This window comes from Neodiprion lecontei, chromosome 3 (assembly GCF_021901455.1).
Source record: "Neodiprion lecontei isolate iyNeoLeco1 chromosome 3, iyNeoLeco1.1, whole genome shotgun sequence".
Classification (NCBI taxonomy): Eukaryota; Metazoa; Arthropoda; class Insecta; order Hymenoptera; family Diprionidae; genus Neodiprion; species Neodiprion lecontei.
In genome coordinates, this window is record NC_060262.1 from 34,460,097 (window position 1) to 34,472,438 (window position 12,342).

Sequence of the window (12,342 nt, forward strand, 5' to 3'; positions counted from 1 at the left end):
TTAAAGTTGCCGCAGCGAAACGAAGACTGCGAGCTTGTTGAACGTAACGCGGTCGGTGCCTGAACAATCTCGATATTATTTTCATGGCCCAGGAGCGGGGTTGAAATTCCAAATTTGAGAAGTTTCAAAGGCGCCAAATTCCAAATTTTTTCCCGATGAAACTTAGTGTAAAGAAATTGAACTTTCACGAACCATGATAGTTTCGAATGGTCTAAAACACGCCGCTCAAATTTCCGAAATGGCGAAAATGAGAAAATTTTAAAATCTGAAACATCGAAATCACCAATGATCGAAGATCTTCAGTTCTGTGAATCTCTGGCTTGACGAAATTTTGACACTTTGATCTTTCTTTGCTTTGAATTTTCGATACTTTTACGTTCGTAATCCTGGTCACTCTGATTTTCGGTTTTTCTGATTTTTATTCTATCGAAACTTTATCTATCGGAATTTTGCTCTATCAAAACTTTACTTTTCGGAACTTTGCTCTATCGTAACTTGAACTTTGGGAATCTCGCATTTCTGAACTTTGAGCCGTCGTGTTTCCGACCATTTGAAACTTTATTGTTTCTTCAAAGTTTGATTTCTTTACTTCAAGTTTCGCCACCAAATAATTCGGAATTGGCCGCTTTCGGAACTTTTCAAATTCCTAACTTCAACCCCGCCCCCATGATCGTAACATGCATCGCGAAGGTTCCGAAGAAGGTTTGCAAGCGTTACGAAACAAAGAGTGCAGAAATATTTTTCAGGATTCCATGCAGTCGCCTGTGTCCAAATGATTTTCATTCAGCTTTTATAGCGGCCCGTATCGAAATATTATATTCAACAGATCCACTTTGTACTTTACAACTACGGAGTGCAAACCATGACCTTCCATCTTCGACACGCATACACGTTGTCACGATGTGCTGCGTTTTACTTGTCCATTTTTTAAACGATTAAAAATAACACGCGTGTGAAGGAAATTGCACAGACAGCTGTAAAGATGTAGAATCGAGACAACGCGGGTTGTCCTGCTTCCCCAACACGTCACTCCCGCACTTTTATCCTTCAACGTGCAATCTTGGTAAAGATCTACTCGTATGTGTTTCAACGTTACACTGGCGTGAAGTGAACTCCAAAGGACTGATCAACGATCAGTGGGCTGTTTTAACGACGAGAAGTTGCGCAGTTACGCAGGATCATAAATCGATCAAAGAATGAAATAAAATTGACACACTTCTGGGCCAACAAATCTCTATAAAATATTTGAAAATACGCGATATCTGAATAAAAATTACCAACATGATTTAGAAAAATTGTCAGAACAATGCAGTTTTTTTTTTTTTCTTTACAAATGCTCAATACTTTTTTTCAGACCAACAAATGCCCACTCAATGAAACGCTGAAACACGGATCTCTACTTTTGGCCCAAGAGCGTGTCAAAATTTGTCCCAATACCACGTGACTTCTTCTGTTACAAAATACAACGGAACACCCTTATCTGGGGTTAATTAACTTACCGCTCAAACGGCGCTCGCTGCCTTTGTCGATATCTGAAATCGGGTCTCGAAACGATCTTGGATTTTCCTCGGGATGAACCGTGGCGTCGTACATGTCCGAGTCTTTCTCTTTGGCCTCTCGACACAGCTTGAAAAGTGAACAAACTGTAATCCCAGATCTGTCCAAGTTCGTCGTGGCACTAATTATTACGCGTCGACGACGATTGAAATCCCGCTGTTGCAGAAGCCGTAAACTCAAAACGGGAACAAACGCCACGTTCCTGTTATCGCGGGGAATCGCAGGCAATCATTCGATAACGACACTTCACAAGATCAAATCTGGATCTGTGTACGATCTATAATACTACCATAATACCGGCTTCGAAAAATTGACGGCGCCTGGAGCACGTTGTACAATTTTTATCTCAATCGGTACTTCAGGTGAACGATATGAAAAAAGAGATTTTCAACTGTTACAATTTGTTTAGATGAAAAAAAAAAAAAAAAAAAACAGTTTAGTAATTAATAAATTGCACTGTCGATTTCCACTTCATCGTTGATTTACGAGTCTACTTCTTTTTATTTCTCTGTTCCGTCTTCCTTTGCTACACTTCCAAACGCATTGCAATGCAAAACGGATATTCTGCCTTTGAAACGCGTCGGAATTTAACGCGTGTAGGCATGAACGTGTCGCGAAACGCAGCAACTCATCGGGAGGAATACTAATATTCATCAACTGACAATGCGTGAAAATGTGTAAGTGTTGCATACCTATTGGGGATAAGATCTGTGTAACGCGTATATCTTCTGGAAACTCGATTAATATCGGAGCAACAAAGCAAAATGGGTTGCGCAGTAGATTCCGGTTCTCGATTCACGATCGCAGAGTCGATAACCTCGACTCGGGTCTCCGACGACGGTTTGGTTGTTTATACCCGAATTTTGATGCCAATTTGCGATTGCATCAACATCGCGAAACAAACGATATGTGTATATATATTGCAAATACATGTATTTAAAGTATACGAGATTTTATCGACTCGACTCAAACAATTCGCGAGCGATTAAGCCCGCAAAATATTAATATATTATTATCTCGATTGAAAAATTTTACAGTGTGTAATTTTGCGGAAATTTGCAATACTTTTTCGCCTCTACAACCGAGGTTTTACGTGTGATATAATTTTTGGCTTTCCAATTTTTGTGCCATACTTTGATCAAACGTTATCAAATTACAAGAGACAATTCAAATCGTTACGATTAAAGATTAATGAGACCCACAGTTTGATTCAAAAGTTAACTAAATAGAAGAATTCTCGAGCAATGTAATTCACGCCGTTAGTGAAGACGAATGAAACACCATGTAATGGAAGCGAATCCAAGCAAATTCGAACAACCCAAGCTAAGATAACAAAAATTTAAGACTGGCGTGTTTGGAAGGTTTTTTTTCTATCAAAAATCTGTTGGGATGTTGTTTCATGTCCCTTCACTATCGTTAGTGCGACTAACAAAGTCTTTCTCCTCTCGCAACTTTTCATTCGGACTGTGGATCCCAATAATCCTTGAATAACGATCGATACAAATCACACGAAGATTAATTTTTACCACTGAAACGCCACAGTAACGAATTGAAGAAAAAAAAAAGCGCTTCCAAGGGTGAAACGAGCAAATTTCTATCAAACTGCGAGGGTAGCAGGAGCGTCTCGATCGGTCAACTTTGGCCCCGTTACTGCGACGTTCTCGGCCACTGGGGCAGTTTTGCATAAAGATTTAAGGTGTCCTCGGATATCAGGAGCGATCCCTTCCAAGCGTCGGACTCACTCACTCACTCACTCCCTCATTCACTCTCGCTCACTCGCTCTGTTACCTGGGACGTGCGCGCAAACCAGAACCGCGTTGCGGATGGTTCGCGAACGTGGAAGGCGGCGAACTCTCGCCAAAGGTGAAGATAACGACGATGAGGGTTGGTTCTGCGCTGCATCATTCACCGGCAGTTAAAATAACTCGGCGAGAGTGGAGAAACTATACCGGATTCCGTGACAGTTTTCCCCTTCGCACGGTACTTCATCACCAACCGTTGTAATTCACCAGGATATTATCGAGCCTCTAATCAGAGCCCTCGGTCAAGCCCTCGAAAATATCCTCTTTCCTTAAAGCTCCGGGTGTTCTCTGGCGTGACAAAGGTCGTCGAATGTCGACGCGTTGCGTCGAGACGTGATCGGGAGTGAAGAGTCAACCCTGCTTTGCCGAGTCCTTGATATTGGCCCGATGACGTCACGTTCGCGTGTCGTAAAAATGCATCGACGCTCGTCGTTATCGCACGGAAGAAGGGGGTGGGGGGAGGAATCCTCCCTCCAGCACAGATCCGATCGTTGCTATCCAGTCCGTCAGGAATTGTCGAAAAAATTAACGGATCTTTCCCAAAGCCTTCGGAAAGTTTCAGGTTGCGATGTTTTTAATTAAGGCTTCTCGTCGGATCCTCGCTCATTTTATCAAACCATCCGAGCTGCTTTCGATTCAGGGCCAGTCGAGTAGTGATTACGGGATAATACGCCAATGGTGGCGTCGCGTGCAGATAGCAATGGGACAATTAGCATATGTGAGGTCAGTCGCTAGACTCCTCCGATGACTCTGCTCGGTGTTGTGCGGTATAGGAATCGCTGTATCGGGACAGGCCTGCATTTTTCATGACCATCGATTTTCGCGGGTATGTCGTTATTCGCTACGTTTTTTTTTTTCTTTCTTTTTTTCTTTTTTCTATTTTTTTTTTTTTTTTTCTTCTTTCTTTTCCGTCATCGACGCGAATCCGGTCAGCGAGTGGTTTACTCCCCATGGATTTTGGAAATTCCTGGTGAGATTCCGTCCGCGAATAAACGGACATAATTTCCACCACTGCGAACGAACGATTTATTCGTCTGCGGGATTTCCGACACGCATTGTTAAACTGACAAATTGCTTTCTTCCGTTACTGTTTGCGCGGTATAAATACGCGCATGCCTGCAGTACCAGTGTATTATGTGTGTACGGTATTTTTTTAATAGAACTCTAACGGCTCCTTCGTCCAGAGATGAAACCAGACGCGTTGACCGCTCTCTGCCGTCGTTGTTGGTTACTGAACTACTTTTGGATAGCGCAGGGCAGCTTCGAGAAACGAAGAAGAATTTGGAACCGGAAATTGGTCAACGGGTTTTCGTCACGCTTTGTCCCACCTTCTTCTTCTCGCATTTCATTCGTACGCAAAGAGCAAACTCAATGTTGGAAAAAAAGATACCTACCATCAGCAGCGTAGTTTTTATTGAAAAAATGAACCTTCGTCGCACGTTCTTGGAATATTCTTTCAGCGATTCGCACAATTGGCATGATGTCAAAAGAATAGATGACTTTTCAGAATGTTCACGTTTCTTTTTTCATTTCATTTCTACTACCGATCTCATACGTGAAGCATATGATTCTTGACCTCAAACCGAGATAAGTTTCTTTCCATGACACAGTTACATTGTGACAGGATTCAACTGTATTGAACGCGAAGCGTACGACATTATGATAACACCCAAGTACTTGCGCGATAGCGCGGTAAATCAAAGAAACTCGAAAATAATCTACTCGAAACTAATTGTAAGACGCACGGGTTTTTCTATTCTCTGTCGGTGATTAGTCGGGCTTGTTCCTCTCTTCAAGGGCCTCAACATCTGGTTTACTTTCCGTTATTATACCGTACCAAAGCAACGCTCCGCGTACGCGTGTTCGCGTACCTATGACTACAGCTTTGATACGGAATCGCGGTTACTCTTTGCCACAGTTAAGTCACTTAAGCCACTTGATTATCGCGTTTACATGCAGCTGTGTAAATGTTCCACACACGGTCCAAGTGTCTGAGTCGTGTTCGTTCTGCAGCCTCGGACCATCTGCGCGATTTCCAATTATACACGTCGGAATTGTGCCATCCACTTTGAAGTTGAATGAATTCCTAATTGCCGTGCGAGCTTTTTCCTCTTCGCTCGTTGTACGGCTACATTGAATTTTCAGAGACAGCGTCGTGCCCGTAAATGGGAAAATGGGAGTACATAAGGAGGAATTCACTTTTCTTATGCTTGGACAATGCAATGGTGGCGTATCTCGGGTAACTCGGTATACAGCTTACGATATTTACAATGGCGTATAAAGATGGCCTGTCTGTCGCTACCGTGCGACATTATTGCCTCGTCATCCAACACCGTTTGTGGTTCGACGTAATCTGTGGACGAGTGTTTTCCTTTTGTTACTCGAGACCAGGTTACATAATTTGCTGTTCATCGGCAGGCAGCAATATATTATTAACCATCCGCGGTGTGATAATACATAGGTATATTATTTTCGTGTACGTATAAACTACAACTGCAGGTAATAAAGATTCTTCACTTTACGATTTGTGTATAATCCGCAGGATATAAAGCATATCAAAGCAGATATGTTAACGGAGCGCAAAGAGAGTAATGTATGTTAAAAATAAAAAACTATTACAACGAGGATTAGCGGATAAATATTTACATTCGATTATAGCACGTTATAATTCAGTAAACCATTTTTCTTTCTCTCTCTCTCTCTCTCTCTCTTTTCAAGCACAAGCGATTTCGGGGACCAGCAGAAGGAGAATTTTGAATTTAAGTCGAGCCCACGCAAGCTCGTAACTCTTACCGAGGATCGCTTACAATCGGACTCTGCAGGATCGCTAATTTGTTCCATTTATACGAATGACCAAACACCGGCCAACTTTCAGTCCTGGAACGCGTCACCAGCTGGATTAGCTATTTGAAAAAATTATATTCGTTGATGGCGAGATTTGCGTGGGGGAGCGGAGGATTACGCTTTGAAGCGAGAGTGCAGCACTTGCCAATACGACGTAGATATAGCAACAATTATTCCGTTGGATAAAAACAAACATCCTTATTTATGACGATCAACCTTGATTATCCAAGTACTGTAACAAGCGCCTTTAGAGTAACGGCTTACAACACGTCACGTTTACAGTGCGGTAAAATTATGTCGATATTTTTTCGAAATCGGGAATTTTTTGCTCCCGCTTTTAGCGCCAGGTTCAATTCGCGTTATAACTATGAATTAGGATACTGCGGGAATTTCCATGACGATCCTGCGGACGCCGATTTACCCATGGCAAATGAATAACGAAATTGAGGTCACGCTGGTAGAACTGAGAGGTGCGTGGCCATTCTGAAATCGCACATGCGTCACTGTCCAATTCGTCTTGACAAGTGGCTCCTTTTACGCTCCTTCGCGCTAAAAACCGGATCCCGCCTCCCCCGGATCGCTGAGGACTGTGAATCGACCTGTGGAACGACGCCGAAGACCTAGAAAATATTTTGCACGCCTGGAATACGTTATCGTTCTTCAAAATGACCATTTCCAAGACCGACGACCCAGCTGGACGCCCGGGAAATTCAAAACTTGTGAGAGGGACTTCGAGGAGTGGCGCTGTTTTCGCCATTTCATGGTTTTGCAAAAAGTGTTTTACGCCCGATCGGATATTTGCCCCCCCCCCCGGGCTTCGAAGCTGTCGGAGCTATTACTCGACAGGAGACACGCGTTTTTGTTCCGGACTCGCAATGCCAAGGTCTTTCCATGAACCACACTTATACGGTGAATGTCAGGCAATTTTTTTTTTTTTGCCTTCAACTTTTGTACCTTACCGTCTTTTCTTTTTTTTTTTTGCTCCGCAGGCGATCAACAAGCGTGTGTCTTTTTTCAAACCTCGTGGCTGCAGAGATTGGACTTGAATCGCGTATAATAACCGATAATAGCGTAATTACAAACTTTTGAAGCGCGTATTTTTAAAACGAATATACGGTGGGTTGGCTAGTTTATAAAGAAAGAAAAAAAGAAAATGTAAAGAACGTTATTTCGTTATTTCATTATTTCAAGGTGCACGGAAATGAGAATCGCTGTCGGTTGTTTCGCATCATTGGTTGCCGCGATATGACGTCATTCGTATCATTCTTTACAGGCGCTTCGAAAGAACCGGTACATTTAAACTTTTTTTCCCGAACTGCGAGATATTTACAATTATATCTTTCATACGAGGAACGGGCTTCGTTGATTCGCGTAGCTGTAACCTGTTTAAATTAATTCGTCTGAAAATTATTTTATTTACATGCAATTCGCACCAAGCTTTATTCAATTTCGAGAGAATCCGTCGAACGTTATCAAGGACATTGTAACACGCGAGGAGATTTCACAGACAGTTCACAATAACTATTTGGAAAAAAAAAAGAAAAAAAAAGAGTAACAATCAAAACCGAAACATTTACACGAAACTCGCAAGCTCTTGTGTGAAAATTACGTTAAATTCAATACAAGTATCCGCTGGTAACATGATTAATACTTTTATTACGCATAGTTTTCAAATTTTCCGATCACTTGAGTGATCTGTAAGCAGTTACGCACAAGTCAGATAGTCAAGCGTGTAAATTGTTTATTTTTGAATGTTGAGTTTTTCGCGACAAATAGTACACCGCGTGTTATATCTACGATAATAAGCCACTATCGCTTTCCAAGTAGGTAGGTACCGAAGATATGGTGGGGCTAAGTGTGGCTGAATTTCCGTCGGTGATGAATCACGTCTAGGAATTTGACCGGATGTCAATTCGGCGTTATCTCTGGCTGGAATGTTAACTGTAGCAAAGATAGTAACGTGCTGGAAAATGCATTTGGTCTTCGCGGTAATCGTTGACAGTGGCAATTTCCACCCCTTAGTCATCGTAATTTTCTCTATTTTCGTAGCCGTACGCAGTAATCTATGGACCATTAGAAAAAAAAAAAACTCTCTGTCGTAGTTTAAAGCGTTATTTAAAACGGTAATACAATAATTCTACCGCTTCGAACGAGTCTGTAACAATCTGACGAATAAAATGTAGTCAATAAAAATCTTAAGCGGGTAAACTATAATCATACCGGGATATATCGACTAGAAAATAAATTCTCAAGTATCGAAACGGGCCGTTATCAATTATGTGTGAACAATGATGCGTGAAAGTAGCTGCCTAGTCGACGTGTCCCGACAGGGGCGTTTATCAATGAGTAAATAAATATCTGTTTCGAAATAAAGTCTGTTTATTTTATCTGCGGAAATCTTTTCCGTCGTTAAAACTACTCGTACAACCGAGCACGTGCTCAGCACTAGGCGAATCATCGAAATTTCCCTCCGCCGAATTATTACCACTTTCTAAAGCATCCAACGGTTACCCAAAACTCTCCACCGATCCGAAACTTGATGACGATGTTACACCACGAAGGATTACGAGAATTCAATCGTTCATCGATTCATTCATTCGCTACACGTACACATGCCTGTATATTGTTCGGCAGTTAGGCGGCGATATATCAGTATAAAGTATATCATTACGGAATCGCGGAAGCGATATTTCAATCGAGAAAGTCATTTGTAATTGACAAGTGGCACAGCGGAGTGGCACAATGTGTATTAGATATTCAGAATGAAATAGCGTAGAATGAATTTAATCGGCGGGATGGGAGAAATCCGATACGCATCGTTAATTACGCTGGTAGGGAAATTTGAACAACGTTTGGAAAAATCTACAGTCCTCAAGTTGCACGCAGCTACATAATACTGTTCGTTATAAGATCAATTTCAGTCGAGTCACATCATCTGCAGCGTCGCCTTACGTAAGTCGCTGTCTGCGCGCGTGTATTTAATTTTTTTTTTTTTTTCATTCTTCTCTCTATTTCTCGCAAATAATATTGATGACGTGGACATGGACGGATAAAACGCGAAGCCGGTAATTCAAGGACTTTATTGCTTGTCGTAGCGCATCTCGTTACGTTACAACTGTACAGTCGATATGCGGTGCGAAAGTCTAGGCTGCAATTTTTCCAGCCTTATCGACGACGATCAGCCACAGCGAAGACGTACGTCGAATTTTTGATGTTACATTGAAATAGAATTACAAACTGCAAGGACACTCGGTGGTCGCACCGCTTCTCGCTTTATGCATTGTAACATATGTGTATGCAAACGTAGATAATGCAGAGATAATTACAAGATGAAAAACTAGAATATTATCGTGAACATTCGTCAAACGCGTCCCTGAATCTCGCCAAACTGCACCGGATGCCTTCGATACTTGCAGGTTGCAAATAGATACCAAGACTCAACGACGTGTCTCACGTTCTATTTCGCGTGATGTTCGAGAATTTTGCATCGCCTCGCCCAGAGGATTTTTCAATCTTTACTTTGCGGTAGAAGCATGTTTATTGTCGGTATTACGTGCTTTTCTCCCGAGCTGAAACTGGGTGCACTGTATACGAGTGTCGTGAAAACTTGGCAGCTTATAGACAACTTGCACAATGCGTATAGGAATGGCAGATAAAAATCTAACCTCTTTCTAAATAAATTATAATTTTAGGAAAATTCGGGAGGGCGATCTCTTTGCCAAGAATTTCATCGCTTTAAAACGAACCTCCTTCTCTCGCCGCGCGATATTCATCTATGTATCGAATGAGGGTTTAACCAAACTCCCAACGTATCGTCGCATATATTTTCAATAAAATTTCATTAAACGTTGTGATAATCGCTCGACTCAACTTGCCATGCAGAGATAAGTACACGTGTAATGTTGCCGCCGCGTAACGTCTCTCTTTCTTCCGTTCCACATAATTTGAACACGCTGCAAAAGGATAATCTGAGAACATCGTAATCAGTGGTGGTTTAATTGAATGGCCAAGTGGGGATTTTAGCGGTGGCGCGGTTTCGTTCCATGGATCGCTTTTACATGCTTCCTCGAATTCCGCAACTGGCGGCCTTCGATGTACAACGATCGACGCATACGTAGAAATAATTCTCCCCGTTGTAGAGCAATAGTTTTCTCATTTTCTCTCTCCAATCATCCCTGGTTCTCTACGAAAAGAGCAGCGTCACTCGTTCAACTTAATTTCTCCCCATGTCCTAGACGTTTGATTTTGTTCTTTCGTCCCTGCAGCTAATGGGTCGTTGCTTCCGGGCCTAGAAATCGAACCGAAATCACGCGTTCAACGCGCGAGAATCCAGTACGAATATAATAATTACCGTGACATTTTATTTGTCACAAGCTCGAGTCGAGTCGGTGATTTTTTTCATATTTTGAAAGAAAAAAAAAAAAAATAAACGATCTCGATCGTTGGGTCGATTTTTTTCACTGCACAGAGCAATTCTCATCGATTTTCTGTTATTTTTGAACGAAGAAATAATTTACCAAAACAAAAATACTAGCCGCAGCGCAGTTATTTGTACCATGATACGTGAGATATTGTTTGTTGGAAATTTTCGTAAGTTTATGACTTAAAAGCCAAATATATACCTTGGACTCGGGAATATTTCTTATTGAACAAATTCTTGTTACTTGGCTTACATCGCGCAGAATCACTTTCCGAGTAGCGTAAGAAATGTCCGAATCATTCGCACCGAAACTGCTCACAAGAGATTGACCCAAATTATATTCATATACGATAACCGTTACTTCAAAGTTTACCAATTAATTAAGAGAGCCTTAATCAACTGAACATTCATTCGTATAATCTTCAATTTTTTTGCGTTGTAATAAAAAAATTTCTTCTTCCAAATCCCCCCCCAAAAAAAAAAATCAAAAAAATATCCACATATTTAGCACTTGACCGAATTTGACTTTTCTTGGTAATAATTAGTGAATTCACTCTGCTAAAAACAGCTGCCCACATTTCGTCCGTCACTGCAGAGTTGAGTATTCGAATTTTTGGTACGGGTCCAAACGTCGTAGGCTAGATCCTAGAGTTAATTTGACATTTCAGTGAAGAATGCGAGGACTAGCGTGAGAAGTCGGGAACTTCGGTGATGCAACCTGTTGCTTTTCGGCATTCGGCTTCACGTTCCGTGGAACTAGCATACATTCAAGTGCATGAAGCGATGACATTTTCGTATGAATTAGAAAGATTCGACGGTAAAAAACCGGTATGTTGTTTATTCTAGCTTACACACGAGTCGTTTCTATCATAGCCTTACGCTCCTGGCAAATCTCAAATATTATCTCACAAATTTATATGCAGAGATATTCAATATAAATATTGAGGCATCTGGGTGATACTTGTTTGATGATAAAGTTGAATTTCTCAATATTTTAAGGGTAGGAAATGAATACGTGCAAATAGATGAAACTAAGAAACATTTGAGACACGTAGATTTTCTTTCAAGAAAAGGAAAAAATTATTTTTTGGGTAGTATCCAAAGTTGGGAAATAATTGAAAAATTTGAATACACGGACAGAGTCGAATGGTAAAAATTCTATGTATCAAGGCGGAGACAGCTTTATTCAACTGAAATTTCTTGGCAATTTGATCGTGGGTTTCGACAGGTATAGACTCGAAAGCTGCGGAGGCTCAACGTTGAGCGAAAAATTATAATAATCGCGATCACAACTCCGTTTTAGAAAAGTGACGTAGCCCTTCCCGAGGTATAATAGAAAAGATGACGATATCGTATTACAATTATATTACACCATTGCAAAACTCAATTCGTTAGGGTATAATAATAATCAAGTATTCTATCCAAACGAAACACGCAGCAATGAGATTGGGCAAAAGTGAGTTGCTCAAAATGGAAAATCCGATAAATCGTCGATAATTTTCTCACTCATTTTCCTTTCGACGTTTTCCCTTTACCAAAACCGAATCGCTAACAAAGCTCGCTAATCGTAAGCACCTGACGGCCTCTTCTAGGCGACGAGGGAGGAGGTGGCAGTTCCAACAAGTGATATCCCTACCCTACGACGTCTTCGGGAGGCAGCGCCGGGTAAAGCCGGCGAGGAAGCGGTGGCTCCGGCACTATATAGGTATGTATATGACG

The 12,342-nt window shown here is 41.4% G+C and overlaps 1 protein-coding gene across 1 annotated transcript in view; it reads right to left on the reverse strand.

Annotated features, from left to right (window-relative positions):
• LOC107226113 (aquaporin AQPAe.a) overlaps positions 1 to 4,187 on the reverse strand; it is a 39,722-nt gene extending 35,535 nt beyond the window's left edge. The window contains exons 1-2 of the mRNA XM_046735452.1: positions 3,346 to 4,187; positions 1,500 to 1,626 (exon numbers count right to left, since the gene is read on the reverse strand). Coding sequence (XP_046591408.1) covers positions 1,500 to 1,626; positions 3,346 to 3,462 — 244 coding nt within the window. The 5' untranslated portion in view covers positions 3,463 to 4,187. The remainder of the gene's footprint in view (positions 1 to 1,499; positions 1,627 to 3,345) is intronic.
• Between the last annotated feature and the right edge of the window lie 8,155 nt (positions 4,188 to 12,342).